The 19,152-nt window shown below is 33.7% G+C and overlaps 1 protein-coding gene across 1 annotated transcript in view; it reads left to right on the top strand.

Annotated features, from left to right (window-relative positions):
• The window catches only part of LOC123311818 (glutamate receptor ionotropic, NMDA 2B), a 316,415-nt gene extending 308,872 nt beyond the window's left edge, over window positions 1–7,543 (top strand). The window contains exons 10-11 of the mRNA XM_044895928.1: window positions 6,376–6,456; window positions 7,088–7,543. Of these exons, the coding sequence (XP_044751863.1) occupies window positions 6,376–6,456; window positions 7,088–7,127 (121 nt within the window). The 3' untranslated portion in view covers window positions 7,128–7,543. The remainder of the gene's footprint in view (window positions 1–6,375; window positions 6,457–7,087) is intronic.
• Window positions 7,544–19,152: the final 11,609 nt, after the last annotated feature.

The following is a 19,152-nucleotide window of genomic DNA, read 5'->3' as shown; positions in this document are numbered from 1 at the left end:
TTCATCTGAATCTAAACGACTTATATTTCAGCTGAATATTTCCACAATCAGAAAGATTGTGAATGAAGAGTATGACAAAGAATTTCCTTCTATTGGGAGACCCAAAAAAGTGGTGGCATTTGGGAATTTTATGTTTGAGTGAATTAATGCGAAAAGTTAACTACAGGATTTTCGATAAATGTCATCGTAGAATGAGTTCCCTAAAATGGATTTTTCTGTTTTTCATTTGACTTGTCCTATACAATGTAAATGTCTTAAGGTACTAATAAATACCTAAATATTATAATTACATCAATGTATTAAGATGAATAGCCACAAATACGCGCAAGTTGCCTTTTAGTGTTTATTCATGTGAAATTTTTGTTCAACGGTGAAGTTGCATCTTAACTTGAAACTTCCTTCAACTCCTTTTACTTATATTGATGCAAGATGATTTTTATTGAAAAATTTAACATTCTTGTAATTATCTGTTAATTCCTACCCATTGCCAACCACTGCATCATATGCATTTTATCTTCGGGTTAATATTTTTGAAATCTACAAATGATGTAAGCCAAAGAAGATAACGAACATTAACTCTCCTCAAGCTAGTGCATATTATGATATTATACTGATCTCTTGTATTTTCCATGCAAATAACTGGATTTGGTATGCCTTCAATCAGTTTGTATAAACTTCAATTATGTTCGTCAGATATTTTCCGAAGAGATTCGACATTGTGATAAAATACTTAATAACAGAAACTTTTACGTAGAAAGGGCAACATAGCGTTGATTTAAAACCCAAAAATGTTTTGACAAGCTCCATAACCCCACATTTTCGTACTATACAGAGTGAAATGTGTCAAATTGCCATGGCCAACCGACTGCTAAAATAAAGTTGAATGAAGTATATAATTATATGCACTATGCACTTGTGATTAAAATGAATAAAAGAGACACAATTACATATTTGATGTTGATTTTCTCCTCGAATTGATCAATAAACCTTCAAAAATTGCAAACATTTGGCAAAATGAGAACATTCTGGATAACAAAAAAAACTTAAAAGCTCACTTCCTCTCAACATCATGTAAGTGTACGTTAATGGGAATTAGGAAGGTGAAAAAATCAGTAAATCTTAGCTAATGCCAACGTTTCGCAACATATATTGTCGCTTCTTCAGGGCTAAAAAATACAGATCATCGTGAATAAAAACGAAAAACGACAACACACACAGAAAAAACAAATCAACATGAATATAATAAAATAGACAATTGCAGAGTCACGATCCGCACTGAGACACACCTACCAAAGCCAAACTATGCTTTCAAAAAATAGATGGTACAAGAAGAGACAGCAAACAGTGATTCATTGAAAAAACTTGTCTTGTTCGACATTACTTCAACCGTCGAATGAAATTTGTCAACTGAAAGAGACAGAATTCAAATGAACATACACAGTGCCACCCACATATATGTCCCACTATCAGATAACAGACCGAACCCCTTATCGTTTTCTGGTTTTGAAAATTTCCAAAACGTTCTTCTACATGGAACTCAAATTCTGAGTATCTACTCTATTATTAACTGTCTCGTCCAGCCTTATAAAATATCATTTCGCTAACATTGCGTTTCAACCAGTTGTCCTCAAAATCCAAAATATTGACACTGTCAAAATCAAACCGATGCTGCTCCAGAAAATGATGAGTTTCATCCCAATTCAAATGAATATATCATTTGAATTCTGTCTCTTTCAGTTGACAAATTTCATTCGACGATTGAAGTGATGTCGAAGACGCTACAAGACAAATTTTTTCAATGTATTACTGTTTGCTGTCTCTTCTTGTACCATCTATTTTTCGAAGGCATAATTTGCCTTTGGTAAGTGTGTCTCAATGCGGATCGTGACTCTGCAATTGTCTATTTCATTATATTCATGTTGATTTGTTTTTTTTCTGTGTGTGTTGTCGTTTTTCGTTTTTATTCACGATGATCTGTATTTTTTAGCCCTGAAGAAGCGACAATATATGTTGCGAAACGCTGGCATTAGCTAAGATTTTCTGATTTTTTCACCTTCCTAATTCCCATTAACGTACACTTACACTCTCGATACAATCAGGATTCACCAATTAATTTGATACATGGTGTAAATAAATAGTGGCGATTATATTGAAGGGGTTATTCCTTGTCAAAAAATAGTATGGATCATATATAGCTACATTTTTTTAGGAGTCCCTGCTTAGATACAACTCCCTACAGATGGTGCCTGAAAAGCATTTTTTGATTTTTTTCAGAAAACTGACAGAAATGAAATTTTGTATTATCCTCATTCTTGTTGACCGACTGAGTTGTACCGAAGTACAACTCAGAAGCTCTGTGGCTTGTACGAGTTCGGAGAACCAGTTGTGTTTTGTGTAGGCTTTGTTACTGTGTTCTTACGCCACCACATTATTTTAACCCTTGAGTATTAACTCAAAGTTTTAACCCACCAGTGAATCACCATTCACAAAGCATGCCGTGATCTGAGCGCGTCCCAAACATCTCAATTCATCATGCGTCTGACGTTCGCAAAGCGAATCGGCGTACTAAATTAGGGAAAATATGGGACATATGCTATTGTCTTCGTCTTGGTTTCTATCTGGAGGGGATTGAATCGGATACCGTTTCATGTTGGATGGCGCTCTGGGTAAATAATACCCAGTAGAACATGACAACATTGAATAAAGTTCCATCAATTCCAAACGTTCTCCACCGTGGAAAAATGCTATGTTGCTCTGATGAGGCCAAATGAGGTCGAAACCATGGTCAGCATCTGCTTTTCTTCGGTGGAGCGTACTCCATTTGAGGCCTTGACGATGACAAATTGGCTAGTTCAATTCAGATCGTAACACTTGTCGATATTAATATCGTCGGGTGGTATGCATCTGAATTTATCCTTATTATTGCAATAAAAAAGTTTAGATGATGTGCCCCTATAACTGCAAGGGGGTAGAAATAGCTACCCCTTAAATTTGTTTCAAAAGAAACTCTTTTCTTTTCATATGATACCATTGAAAAATGGTACAGACATTCTATGGGAGCCAGAGAGCAATAAAAAATGTTCGATGATGTGCCCCTATAGTTGCAAGGGGTAGAAAAAGCTACCCCTAAAATTTGTTTCACAAGAAACTCTTTTCTATTTCATATGAAACCGTTGAAAAATTAATTTTTTATAGGTTGATCAAAAAATACAAAGATTTTCTCTTGTAATTTCTTGCTTAGTAACGGTTGTTGAGTAACAAAAAATTATCAACAGGTATGTAGAGCGGGTATCATCGAACAAAATTATATTAAAGACCACGATTTTTTTTTTAAATCATCCCTCAAAATTTTTCTCCACTATTCATCTACACCGTTCATTTGAAATTTTGCATTCTAATTATTGCACTAGCTTCATTAATATTTCCCGAAGAAATTTTCCAATCTTAATCTTCATGGCTTCTAGAGTTGAATGCGTTTCGCCCATCAGAAGTGAATATTTATGGTATTTCATAACAGACATATTAGACCAGTTGCAGGAAAGTCCGTTAAAGTTAAAATGTAAATCTTTCATTATTCGCTTCACAAATTACAGTTTTGAATTTTAATGGGGCATTAAATCTTAATGAACCTTCCTGCTACTGGGCCTTAGAGTATTTAAAATCTCATTACCTTCTTGACGATGAATTCTCCAAACGTTATTTCGGTGAATTAATTCGCATTAAAACATCAAAATTCACGTAATGAACATATTGAATGGATGGCACTGACCGAAAGAGCTAGTAAAATCAATTCTACCCCCAATTGGCTATGCTTGGACAACTTCTTTGAATGACACCAAAAGCTGAAGTGTCATTCTGGCAGAGTTAACCTGTTAATCGATTGTATATCAAACTAGGCGTCCACGTAGAAACAACTGTCTTACTTCCTGCCTGGGTTCTTCCAATTCACCTGAGTAAGTCGGCCTTCTACGTAATCACTGTTTAGACTAGTCAAGCTTTTGTTGTTTAGACAGATGGTAAAGTATGGTGATACCTATAGCCCCACATTGACCCTAGTCGACAATAGAGCTAGTTTTATAGTCAAACTATTAGATATTGTGAAACTTGTTAGTTTTGATTCGTGTATTTGCTTCGATTACCATTTTTGACAACTCTACGTCTATTTATACCGAAACGTGGAAAACTTCAAAGTCCTTCGCACTATTCCATCTTGAAGCTATTTTAAATCAAATTTGATCATGATGGCCCAATGGGTAAAATTCATGTCTGTTCTAAAATGTATATTATATCTATGTATAATTTTCAGATTTGAAAGAAATATAGATTGATTATTTCAACAAAGTCAAAAATCAGTTAGTAACAAAGCTGGCAGACTGTGACAGCTTCGTATCAGTGTTTATACACAAAGATTCAAAAATTTTTCATCACCCTATATCCACGAAAGTATATTTTTTCAGTTGTTGTTGATCGGAGAAATAATCCTTGATCTCTATTATCATTTTAATTGCAACTGAAAATGTTTGATAGTATCAGCACTATACAGAGTCAGTCTTTGACTCGTACAAATATTTTAACAGTAGATTATTGGGTCAAAAGAATCACTTTTTTCTTCGCCATTTTTTTCGAATCGACTCGGTTTAAAAGATATAGGCTGTTGAAAAACCATAAAAAAATATTTTTAGTTCTATATCACAAACGGTAAACGGATTAAATGAAGTTCGGATTATAATTTTTCATTTATTGGATGAATCTTTTTCGTACACAAGATATCATCCACGTCTAGTTTTCCCATTATGACTATTCTTCTTCTTCTTGGAGTGCCTATTCGTGACTATTACATACCATAAAAATACCAAAAATTCAAAGAACCCAAATCTTTAAACTAAGTTGGACGCTGTCCAATGAATATTTGAACGTTTTGTAAAATGAAAGTATTCTTTATATTTTCTCGTATAATACGCCATTTTCCAGTAATTTAATGTTCGAAAATAAAAAATATCTGTGATATTCGAAAAATTGGGTACTTTGGCTGAATGCAACTCTATTTGAAAATTCCACAGATGTGTAGTGTCATAGATTTATCTTATTATTCTGAAGGGAATTTTGTTTCTCCAGGGGTGGCATAGCTCATTATGAAAATTTAAAATGGCTATATCTTTTTGTCAGGGCCGAATCAGGAAAAATGGTATAGAAAAAAATTTTTCTTTTGACCTCAAGACTCTCCTGTTGAAATATTTGTGGGAGTCAAAAACTCACCCTGTATACTCCTGGACTAGAGGAGAGATCCCTGCTAAATTATGAAATCAGAGGTGCTGCCTTTTGGAAAGTGCAGATAAGATTTCTTCCTGCACTAAGCTCATCGCGCGAAAATAGAAAAAAGTTTTCTAGAAGAATGACTTTGAAAAAGAAATTGTTAGCCAACTATAAATTCAAGGCTACATGAGAGGCTGAAAAATAGGATGCTGGATAAGGAAAAGCATTCAGAAGATGATAATACGAATTCCTAATCCCAAAATATCAAAATATGTCTTTTGAATTTTTCTTGCCCTTTGTTTCACATATTTTTTAATTCAATCCTCTTTTCATCATTCAAAAATGATCTTTTTATTTCAAAGATGTTTCTGAATTAGAAGCAAATACATAATCAAATATCGTGAATATAGTAGGATTAATATAACTTTAGAAAAAGAGAAACAATCTTTTTATTGATTCATGACAATTACATAAAAAAATTCGAAACCGAAACAAATTATTTATTACTAGATTCATCAGGTAGATATGCAAAAAGTTAAGCAAGTTCGAAAAAATATTCCTAGTTTTGCTTTCTGCATGAAAAGCGCATGCGATATTGATTATCAAAACAACACTCAGCTTCAAAACTTAGCCAATTCCAATTTTTTTAATGTATTTTACAATCCGTCTTATCAACTCGCAAGAACAACACTAGTTCAAACGGAAATAAACACTTCTCATCTGAATGTGCAACAGCAATGAAAAATTATTTCCTAGAACGTTGTTCATTTCATTTTCAATCGATATTTTCCATACATATTCGAAAAATCTGGATATTATTTTTTTCATAAAATTCATAGAATTTTATTCTCTTCATTTTTCATGAAATCATTTTTTCGAACTTTTGTAAACAAATATAAAATTTCAAAAACTAAGTATTTAGGATGTACTAAGTATTTTACTTTTTTCTGGTAAACAGTTTCAAATTCATCATTATTACTCTCCAACAAAACTCAAGAGCAGAAAATAACAATGAGAACCATGTATATAGAAGAAGCATAGACAAGAAATATGCACAAGTATAGTAATTCATTGAATTGGTGAATGAAATTGTTGAGAAATAATATATTCTTATTCTTGCAGCGTAATCGTTTCTGGGGAGCAAGCAAGAGCGAGATTGAGAGGATTGAATAAAGAAAGAGGAAGTTGTTCGGATGTATTCGGGTAAGAATCTAAATTAAGATTTTGTAGGTCCTTGTAGAAACTCCTGTTGTTTGATGGAAGCATAATCTTAAGTTAAACCTTCGAAAGATTGACATTGACATTTATATGATTCAACCAATTAAAAAAAAAGAACGACCTCTATAAAATCTTCTAAGATGCTGAACGAGTAACTTTTGATTTCTCTAAACAACACGTAAAATATCGTTCATTCAAAAAAAAATATTGTACTGAAATTGGAAATTTTAATTTTCGAGAGAATGTTATGACTCAAGGTGTAATTTCATAGAAAAAAAAAATATCTTTATGTTTCTTAGGGGGCTAGAAATGTAGGTACTTGGAAAATTTATAATTTCTCCTATTCGTTGGATGTGCTTTGATGTAAGGAAATTTTTAGAAACGTTTCCCTGATGTACAGCTACTTCAGGGTTGTACTAGTTGAAAATATTTTCCAATATCCATGATTCATATAGAGATTGAGTCATCGTTTTGTTCCAAAGATTCGTCATTCACTTATACAGGGTGAATCTAGAAACAGGATTTTTTCAGATTTATATAAAATATAAAATGAATCCAAAAATCTTCGGAACTCTCAATAACGTTTTTTTTACTATCAACTAATTGTGTTTTCCAGACAAAGGACAGAAATAGCAGAGATGGAAACGGTGCTGTGATCAGAAGAATTCTACATCAGTAACACCAAAATTCGACCCGTATCATCGTATCATATATAAAAATCTGCCATTACGTGTCAACATAAACTTATGATTGTGGTGCATTGTTATAATTAGAATACGTGGGTAGTGAAATGAACTGAAGTAAATTATATATTATAACATATATGAATTATAAGGTCATATTTTCATCATCACCACAGGTATCACTAAAGTTAAACTCAAGAAGAGATTAAGACGAGATAAACATGTAATTTTAGAGAGAACATAGGTTAAGTGAGTCAGAACAACAGATGTGATGTATTTTTTCTAGTTGTCTCCTGATCCTGAAAAACTGAGTGAGCAATGTGTATGAACTTCTGTTTGAACTGAGGAAGGATTGTATTTCGGAATTTTGTTCTTATGAACCAATGAATCAATTGAAAAAGGATCGTATCTGATTTTCAATTTTTTCCCCAAAATTCTGGAAATAGTGTCGCATAAAAATTCCATTCGTCAACGAACTGCTAAATTCCATAACTTACTCGACTAGTTTCTGAACGTTCGTTAATTAGTCCATCAAGTTGATCCATAATCATAAAATCGACGCATAAAATGTAAATTATAAACTGTTCAAGTAGAAGTGATAAAGAAATGCTCAACAAGTATTGCAAACGACACAATATACTGTATTGAAACATCTGGAATGGATTGTGGGTTCTTCATTAGTGCATTTACTTCATGTCTTGTGAAACAATATCTGAAAGAACCCACTCATACAGGAATTCAACTAATAGAAAGATGATAGGTATACTTAACACTGTAACAGATGGTGGGTCAAAAGTTGAACACAAAATTGTGTTTACTATTCTGTGGAAAATGCTAGAATAGGTCAACTGCATGTAATTCATACGTATTTTCATATCTCATCATGCTGTTCTAGTATTTTTCTACAAAATAGCAAAGAAGCTGTATTTGTGCTTTTGACTTAAAAAGAAAATGCCTAGAAACTTAAATTGACCACCTTCCTTCCAAAACTAGCATTGAATGTTCAGTTGAGAGACGTTATTTCAACGACTGTAATATCTTCACCTGTAGCAGTAAAATTTCCATTTCCATTAATTGAACTCCGGAACAGCTCCAAAGCATGCTAAGGGGGGTTTATTGCATGAAACTGCAGGCAACTAAAATAAAAATCGACTGCAATTCGATTGCATACATATCCCGTGCAAGGAACACTGAAAATAATTTTACAGCGTCCAATTACCTCTTAATTCCCAAAATTGATAAATAATCAATAAGAATAAAAATGGAGATAACGTAGCAAACTGGCGAATGCGCCTAAATTTATTAATACTTTTTAATCTTTATACAGGGTGGTCCAGATCGTAACCAAGAAATTTTAACCACGTATTTTACATCAAAAATAAGCCCTAGTTTGTTATATAAACATATGTCGAGAAATGTTTCCTATCCGAGATACGGGGTGTTAAAATTATAGAAAAAAAAATGTTTTTTATTAATAACTCTCACACTGCTTGAAATATTTTTATGAAATTTGAGAAATAGGTTTTGAGCATCAAGGAGCACTTTTTGCATAATATAATTTCTTTTTATTCTACCAGTGGCGTCCGTACTGCAACGAGACTGAATATTTTCAGATAAAAAAATGATACGCCACTGGTTCTTCCGACAATAAAAATCACTATGCAAATCCTTATTTAATTTGGAGCAAATTCGGTCTCTTGACTTTTTGCTGTACGAGGCACCGTTTCCGGTTAAAAATAAAACACATTCTCAGGCATGAAGAAATCGCCAAAATTTGATATAGCAAAAAAAGTCTTTATTATTATGTACCTCTTTCATGCCTGAGAATGTGTTTCATTTTTTTAACCGGAAACGGTGCCTCGTACAGCAAAAAGTCAAAAGACCGAATTTGCTCCAAATTAAATAAGGATTTGAATAGTGATTTTTATTGTCGGAAAAACCAGTGGCGTATCATTTTTTTATCTGAAAATATTCAGTCTCGCTGCAGTACGAACGCCACTGGTACAATAAAAAAGAAATGATATGATGCAAAAAGTGCTCCTTGACGCTCAAAACCTATTTCTCAAATTTCATAAAAATATTTCAAGCAGTGCTAGAGTTATTAATAAAAAACTTTTTTTTTTCTATAATTTTAACACCCCGTATCTCGGAGAGGAAACATTTCTCGACATATGTATATATGACAAACTAGGGCTTTTTTTTTATGTAGAATACGTGGTTGAAATTTCTTGGTCACGATCTGGACCACCCTGTATAAGAAGGTAGAATAATTTACTCAGGGCATTTCTTCAACAATGCGAAAGCTTTTCTTCAACCATTTTCGAAGACGTTAGTGTGATTTCCAATATATTCTTCTATGGCCAATCTTCTGGAGAATGATTTAAAATAACTTCATCTATCATGCAGAAACATTGTTCATCTAATGAAGAAATCATTGGTGTTGAAAATACTTTCACACGAGTTGATGGATGCATATTAATTTATTTTACTTGTGAGGCATCTCCTAATTTTGTGTTAGTATTTCTGATCTCCTATTGCGCATCGTTTATATATCTCTAGGTTCTGCGTACGTATAATATGAAGAATGATGAAGTTCAAGATGGTAGTGGCAGATTTCAGCTGGCAATACCAGTGTTGCCAGTTCTCAGTACATAAATAGCAACCTTCGTATCAGTTCAATCTTTTTTTTCTTTACACTCATGTCTTCGATGTAAGAAATATTTTTATGTCTTCTGGATTGAGAATAAATGAGATTAATTTGAATTTGTATTGCTGCTAATTGCTCAATCATTATTTCCATAATTTTTTAAGAATATCACATCACATTTGTTGACTCGATAGATTATAAGCGAGAAAGCAGAAAATTTTACTAACCACTTATACGCCAAGAATAAAATATACCGTAGTATATCTCCATCCTTTCCATAAGGTTAATAATTTTCTGAGTTGAAGGGGTTGGTATTATTTTCTGAGTTTTCATATTGTTGTTGCTGAATAATATTGTTGCTGTTATTGTTGATGTTTTCACCCACCAGTATTAGGAAAAGAAAATCATACGAAGTTGGATGCGATTGACTAAACAAAACTTTCAGGAATTTATTTGATTTATTCTGAATTTGCAAGGGGGAGTTTCAAATGAATAAAGGAATTTATTCAGCTCACGATAACCCTAATCTCCATTTTCATACACACCAGCATGTATCCTCAGGTAAATTAGCATAGCTTAAATATAATTCATCCGCATTTCATGTTTAAATTTCATGATGAATATCAAAAACCTTCCATCAATTAAAAGTGGGAGAATGGAATCACTGACGCAAATATTTCCACAATGGGCAAGTTTCCTAAAACTCCAAAACCGAATTTGAGATTATTTATGGAAAGCCTTTTCTACTTGTTATTCAACACGTAAAAGATTCGCTTCAAAATTCAGACATTTCAGAAATACACCCTTCGAAACTTCGACTATGTGAAAGCTTGTGACGTAGAATGCCTTTATTTAAATATAGTAATTTTTGTTAATTCGACAACAACACTGGAACCGATCAAGAAGATATCCACAGATTACAAAAATTGTTTCTGTAATCTGTGTCTTTACCTTCTTAAAACTGATGACATTTTGTGTCAAATGTGAATAATGTGATCATCAAACTTGATATTTATTACATCTATGGTGATCAGAAAACTTTCATGACCATTACTGACACAAATGGGCGTTGCCGGATTGTAAAAATGACGTAGAATGTTCACAAGAGCACTTCTGAAATCAGAGTTTTCGTAATCGAATAGACAAAATGCAATATATTAAAATTCGAAAAAAATATATTTCGAGATATTTGAGTTATAAGGATTTTTATGACATATATTTTGAAATTTAGGAAAATACCCCATTGTATTCTTGTGAAGTGTGTCGTGTAATGTTGACTGAGTCAAATTGTACTATGAATTTATTTTCACTGAGAAAAATAAAGAGAAATTACAGGGTGATTTCTGTAGGTAGGTAGGGAGTGATAAAGTACCACATGAGAAGTAAGAAATGGACACTCAAACATGTCTTTCTCTTATGCCGACTAGTTTTTGAGATATTGGGTATTTCCTGAAAATCAAATCCCTGTAAGTTCTGAGCTGTTCAATATAGTTGGGGAGCCGACGATGCTAAATCGGAATTTACTCGAGCGTCGTGGAGACCTAGTGGATTTTGAAGATTAGATGGTAGAAAGAAAAGAAGGTTCTATGATGTATGCACTTTCAGCTGTGGAGAAAGCGTCTGCAGGGTCTCAAAGAAGTAAAAAAAAAATCGTCAGGTGTACATACTCGAGCCTGTCAGATTAAGATACTGTATATGCCCTAAGTGTGTTTGATAATGAATTCATGCTTATCTGACAGTTTGCGTGGTGGGACAGGCCGTACGGAAGAGTTGAAATTGGTAAAAAAAAACTTCTTTTCCAGAGTGTCAGATTTTTGGAGGATATGTTAATTGGACCCAAAAGAAGCTACTTTTCAAGATACTGACGATTTGGACGTGACGCAAGGTCACAGCGGTCCTTTGAAAATGTAAAAAAAATCGTTATTTGTACATACTCGAGCGTGTCAGATTTACTATATTCCAACGAGTGAATTTTCGCTTCAGCATATATCGCTAAACTCCTCGCATTAATCGCCATATATCTCAAAAACGTTTGAACGTGGAAAAAATTGCTTGGGACGAAGTTTGTAGAAAATGTTATGCTCTACAACTTTTATAATGAATGCGAAAAAGATTTTTGAAGCCCAGGGAATGAGATAATTCAAAAAAATTGATTTTTGTGACCTTTATGGCCAATTTTTATGGTTTCGGCTTGCTTAAACTGTCAGATTATATTTTTTCCGTTATTCTTGAATCATTAGCTTTAAAATAAGAAAAAACGCCAACGCGCTCGAGAATGTACACGTGATGTTTTTTTTTGCAACTTTGGCGCCCTTCCACACATTTTCTACACTCTTAAATTCTCAGATTGAGAGAATATATACTTTTCAACATGTAATTAACCACATATATCTTAATCTGACACGCTCGAGTATGTACAATGATCGTTTTTTTTACTATTCTGACAGGCCGTTCTAGACAATTCCCCCTATATACAGGTCTAATTTTTGGTAGAGGTACTCTCAGGGTCCAAGGTATGTCCCCTTATATTAATCTGACACGCTCGAGTAGATCCCAAATTTCCCTCTTCGGCTCCCCAACTAATAGATTTTGATGATATTTCTCAAACATATTGTCTATTTTGAAATCATGAGATTTTTACGCCTGTATGGTTGCCAAAACATCTTTTTGTTCTTGAAAAAAAAAATATTATTCTCAGTTTCCGGAAGAAGAAACGCCATAGAAATAGTTGATCAATTCGAATAGCATATACATATTTTTTGTATAGAGTAAAGCCAGATGGAAGAACAAAATATCCCGATTTTTCATCAACTATTTTATACTTCCACACAAATGAGAATACTTTTTTCATGTACTGAATGATGCTTTGGAACTAAAGAATTTATGATCTTGTACGGTACTGTTAATCAATTGATTTTCTTTTTTGTGAGCTTTTGAGGGTATCAAAGAAAACAGAGGTTTGCAAATTATCATCAAGATTGATCAAAAAGTTGAGACTCTTCTATGTATACAATCAGTATTTTAGAAACTAGTAAGAATGAGAAATATTCTAGTGCCCATTTCTGACTTTTAATATGGTAGGTTCCTTATTATTTCCTGCCCGATGGGCCATTGGATATAAATCACCCTGTACTAATTACGTAATTATTCATTTGAATCTCTCAAAGAACCCATATGGTTAGTACCTATGAAAACAATTCTCATGACATATTTGCACCTATTTTCAAGATTGTATGCTCGTATTGTTATATATGTTGTATAAAATGCTCAAAATCTGTTGCCAAATTCGATTGGGAATCTGAGAAACTACCACATTCTCATATGCCTATGAATGATTCATTTCATTGAGAAACCGAAAATTATTGTCAGACAACATGAACATCTATTTCTACATTTCCAAATCGAAATCCGAATTCTCGTATTCTATCATAGGCTTAGATTGAGAAAAACTATTGTCTTCCGACGTCAAAACCTTCATCTTCTTGAAGCCAGGGAACTTCCAATCAATATCGGAGAAATATGGCTCATCTTAATAATCGTCGCTCAAATTTGAATTTTATTCAGTCGAAAATATTCTTGAAATCTTCAGTTGAAAATTCTGCGAAGACGAATAAATCGGTTCTTTCCATCAAAGTTCTTTGGTCTAAACTTTCCTGTACACGATGTAAGTCTAATATTTCTTGAATACGAAGTGTCTTTAATTTGTGATGACAATTTACGTTAATTCATGAACTGATAGATATCATCCTCAGTTCTGACTAACGGAAGAATATTTTTTGGAGAGAATATAAGAATTGTAGAATCACCCGAAGAAAACAGTACCTTTATGAAATGTTGTTACATCCATTCGCTTCAGGATATTATACGCGAACTTCCACAAAGAATCACATTACATGTTGAACAAATGTAAATATCATCGCAATAAAATGTTAATATAAAACAAGTCAATAATATAGATGAGGAATAAATGTTAAGAAGTGTAACACAATATGTAATGGACAGGATGAACACTGGACATCAATGTTGATTTCAATCATTCATACATACAAGCTAAATCAATAAAATACGGATATTTGTTTATGAATATTTGTGTAGAATAGGTTGTACTCCAGTGACTTTCATACAATGTGATAATAACATAACAAATATAATTTTAATCCAATAAGTTGCATCAATTAATACTTTCCCTTACACTCGTGACCATGTTATATCGACGTGAAAAATGTGGATTTTGAGTTTCATATTCTTCCTTTTAAAACGACCATTATTTGATAGGCTGATTTTATAATCTAAAAAATAGAAGATCTGAAGAGGTGTCACAAATTGATGGAATCGATAAAACTTACTAGACTGGTCTGATTATGAGTTAGCTCACCTGAATAATAAGTGTTCGATTGAAGGATATATTGACTACTTTTATTTGAGCTTCTTTCTGACTGCGCATCAACATGAACAATAATATTTTCTTATTGACTTCATTCCATTCATACCATTCGACTGTCGTCAATTTTGTTGAGAACTCTGCGAACTTAGACATGCAATAGTTGACAAAAATTGTACTAGGGGTTACTAAACAGGAGTAATAATAGACATAATAACAAAATGAAAATGATTTGAAAAAAACCTTTGTAAAATAATAACAAAAATTAAGAAATGTTTTCGGTCCTTTTTTCGATTTGATGCGAAAGTTGAAGTTGAATTTTTCCAAAGCTATGGAAAAATTATATTTATTCAATATCTCCAAAATGGAGGAATTAAAAAGGCTGTAGTGAATTATCGACTGTTGTAATAATGATTAATGGGCTGCAATCGAATGAAACAATATACGTACTAGCAGGAAATGGAAGATTTATCACAAAACATTTGTAATGGTCACAACAAAATATAAAAATGCACTTTATGAATATTAACATATGTGTTTCTGAAGGACATTTGCATAAAAAAGGTTTCACTCACAGCATCATCAAGATCCTGTCCACTCTGGCAACAATCAAGCATGATCATGCCCACTAAACTCAATAGGAGTACCATATAAACGATATCTTCAATATCTCGATTCTGTGGAAAATAGTATTGAAATATTATAGCTCATTATTGGACATAGAAAAAAAAATTATTTAGGAAAGATGAATGAATGATGATGCATTGATTTCATCTTGAATTCAGCAGACCTCGACCGCTCGAAGTTGTCAAAATGAACTCAAAAATTATCGAAACAAAACTAACAGGATATCGATCCTATAATTTTTGGGCTGAAAGTTACTGTGAGAAAATGAGAGGACTGTATCTGAACAATCGTTAATTGACCCAATTAGTTATCACATAATTATTCGAGGGTTAAATATTACTATGAGAAAAGAAATATTTCCAAGCCATATGTTTTTGATGGTATAATTATACATCATTCTTTGAAATGGTGTTGCATTACCTATTTTTCCTCTTTTTAAATCATCGAGCTAACTCGGGTTTCTTCTTTCATTACGAAAAACGATATAATGTCTCTTGAACTTACGTAATAAATACATGTTAGGCATCCAATAATAGCCGTTGAGCCACCAGCAGAACAAGGAATTAATGGAAGCAAAGTGATAGCTTGAACCATTGAGAATTGACTATAAAAAATTACACATCATCAGCGTTAGCAACGAAAGAAATACTACAATAGAAGTTGCCAATCTCTCAAATTGTACCAATTTTTTCGAAAAAAATATTTGAATATTTGTGGCACTAACTTAACGTACGAATTTTTAAATTATTTTCCGTCATGACTTTCATTTGTGGGATAGTATTAATTATGTATTATCTATCTTGTAAGCTCTTTTTTCTTGCTCGATTTTTGAAGATTTATTTATCTCTTTGTCAGGAGAAGATATTCAGGGTGGAATAGAGTCATTAGATTTTCAATTTTGACTTCGAAAGTCACTTGACATTATACGGCAGTCTTTGTCTCGTACAAAAATTTTAATGGTATATTCTTGAGATCAGAAGAAACACTTTTTTTTCTTCACCATTTTTTCCGAATTCGATAGGTTTGAAAGATACAGGCTGTTGAAAAACCATACAAAAAAATTAATTTCAGTTCTCATAAACGGTTTTATCGAATGAGATGAATTTCGGAATATAGTTTTTCATTTATTTGATTAATCTTTTTCGAGCACAAGGTATCACCCACGTCTTCCAGTTTTTTCATTATGACGTACCATAAAAATACCAAAAATTAGAAGAACCAAGTCTTGACACAGTTGTACGCTAACTAATTCATGTTTGAAAATTTTTTCAAATAAAAATATTCTTATTTTCTCGTATAATGCAGCGTTTTCGTGTAATTTGATGTTCAAGAATTAAAACGTATCTGTGAAATTTGTAAAGTTGGGAACATTGGCTGAGTACGACTCTGTTTAAAAGATCCACAGATGTGTAGTGTCACAGATTAAGCTTGTTATTCTGAAGGTGATTTTGTACATTTACAGGGGTGGCACAGCTGTTAAAATATTCGTACGAGTCAAGGAATCAAATTGGAAAACACTTAGTTGCGAAAAAAATAGTTTTGTTAAATTTACTCTTGTATCGCCTAGTTTGGAACACAAATGATTGAAATTTTCACTGTATATTCGCAGTCGTAGTTGTAGCTCCTAAATAAAAAGCTCCATATACAAAATTTTTGATTTTAGCTGTGGTAGTTCAGGAGAAAATAAATAAAATCCATCGTACTTGAAAAGCCACGTTGAGAAATATTTTTCTAATTATTTGTGCTTGCCTCAATATTTTTGATGGTAGAATACGATGGTTTATCATTGACCACTAATTCTAGGATAGCCTGTATAATGAGAGGATGGGAATTTGTGGCTTTGTCCTTCATTATGGGAAATATTCCAATCTGCCAAACAATTCAGTTCTAAAAGGGTTCTAAATAATATTTTTTCCATTGAGACGTAAAGTTACCATTCATTAAAGCAGAAGGTTCTGTTTAATTGGACTAAAGAATCATAGATCCGATTGAATGATCTTGTTATAAGCAGGTAAAACCACTTGAGCTAACCTGCTGCAAATAATCCTTCAAATCTCCTTGTGGTTTCATGCTGATTTCCTAAGAAATGAACCAATCTAATCGGCATTCGGCATCACGTGAACTCCATCTGCCAACTATATTGTTCCTTTCTTAGGTCTTAGGTTCTAAGGAACTTAGCATTTATCAATAATTGCAACACACATTATCACTTACGCACATATCATCTTGACTTGGAAGACGCTATGTTAGAAAATAAAAAGAGAAATACTCACTCTAACAATAAGCCATGTTGTTTACTGCAAATTTTCAAGTGTTTCCCGATATTTTCATTTTCAGTTTTTCCGTAAACATTCACCTTCTCAAGGAAATCGGCAAGGAGCTGCAACTGTATCTTTGCCGTTGTTGTGAAGTATTTCAGCACCAAATATATGGAGATTGATGTAAGTGTGACCACGGAATGGGAGATATTCAAGATCAAATCAATGAAAAATTTCAAGTATCTACTATTATCGGCCAAGATTCTCTGGCAAGAACGTAAATCTGAACGTATGTCACTGTGGTATCCGATAAAAAACCCAAAAATTGAGTTGATCGAGCTCTGGAGGATGAAGAGAAAACATGTCAAACGGGCAAGCCGAATTTGTTTTCGCATTTCAGCCCGCTTTTGAGAAGATGCTGAGGAAACATCCCAATAGTTTTCCTTATTGAAGTAAAAAACCACTGCAGGTTGAATACAGTAATATTCTGTCAAAGCTGTTGCGATCGCCTGAAAAATAGGAATCGTGGAATTCTGTATTGTAAATTTGATTTGAATATATCGAATAATATAGGTTGAAAGAAACAAAAGTGACACACTTCGGTGTGAGTTTATAGAATGAGGGGAATGGGCAGTGTACATAAGCTTTTTTTCAATAATATTCAGCAGGAAAAGTAGCTAGTTTTCAATATGTCCAAATCTCACTATAATCTGACAAAATTTATTGAAATTCGAAAAAAGCGTAGTACACTGCGCGAAAAAATTAACGCACATTCTGAAAATCTCAATTTTAATGAAAGTTAACTCTACATTGACTTTATAACTTATTTTTTATGTTCTCTCGGGAAGGTTTTGAACGAAACAAGACACATTAAATGGAAGAAAAATTCAGGATTTCACCGAATCTTATGTGAAAGAAGAGAAATGAACAATTTTCAAAATACTGAAATGCTGATAAGTGATTTAATACTTGGTATTTCCACCCCTTGCGCTAATTACAGCTCGGCAACGATGGTTCATACTCAAAATGAGTGATCTTAAAATGTTCTGATCTAGTCCTTCCCAGATTTCTCCGAGTTGGATTCCTAAGTCATTAAGGCCTGCCGCAGACATGCAATTTTTAGTTTTGCAACTGTTTAGTTGCAGAAGTGAGTACAATGCATTTATATGGGACCGCGCAGACATGCAACTGAAAAGTTGCAGCGATTGCCTTTTTGTGCGCCCCCGAACCGCTTGCAATCAAACTGTTGCGCAACTGAAAAGTTGCATGTCTGCGTCAGGCCTAAGAGTAGCTGGATGATTTTCTGAACTTCTCAGCCTTCTATTTAGGTTGTCCCAAACCTGCTCAGTAGGATTGAGATCTGGACTTCTTGCTGACCATTTCCATTCGAGAGACTTCAACCTTTTCAAGGTACTCCTGAACGATGCGCGCACGATGGGGTCTGGCATTATCGTCCATAAAAATGAAATTTTCTCCAATGTATGGGGCAAATGGCACTACATGCTCTTCAAGAATGTTCCTTATATACCTATGAGCATTCATAGCTCCATTATCAACGACCACTAGGTCTGTGCGAGCAGTCAAAGATGTTCCACCCCATACCATAATCGATCCTCCCCCGAAAACAGTAGTATTCAGGAAATTGCACTGAGCATATCTTTCATGTGGACGTCTGTATACAAGGGAACGTCGATCCCAATGCTAGAGGCAGAATCTAGACTCATCAGTGAAGAGAACTCTTTCCCAATCGGCCTCTTCCCAATGGATATGCTCTCTCGCAAAATCCAAACGCGCCCTTCGATGGGCTGGGGTAAGAGCTGGGCCTCTTTCCGCGACACGAGGCCTTAAATCATATTCTCTGAGGCGATTTCTTATTGTCTGAGTGCTAATTTGCACCTCATGAGTTTGCTCAAGCTGAATTTGAAGGAGGCGAGCGGTTGCAAACAGTTGTCTCAACGAGAAACTCTCAAGTAACGTTCTTGAATGGCAGTTGTTACCCGTGGTCTACCCTGTCCTGGTCTTCGGACATTCATACCTGTCTCCCTAAATCGCTGCAATATTCTGGACACACTTGTATGGGAAACT

Source organism: Coccinella septempunctata, chromosome 1 (assembly GCF_907165205.1).
Source record: "Coccinella septempunctata chromosome 1, icCocSept1.1, whole genome shotgun sequence".
Classification (NCBI taxonomy): Eukaryota; Metazoa; Arthropoda; class Insecta; order Coleoptera; family Coccinellidae; genus Coccinella; species Coccinella septempunctata.
The sequence above is the reverse complement of the archived record's forward strand: the minus strand, read 5'-3'. Positions and strand labels throughout refer to the sequence as shown.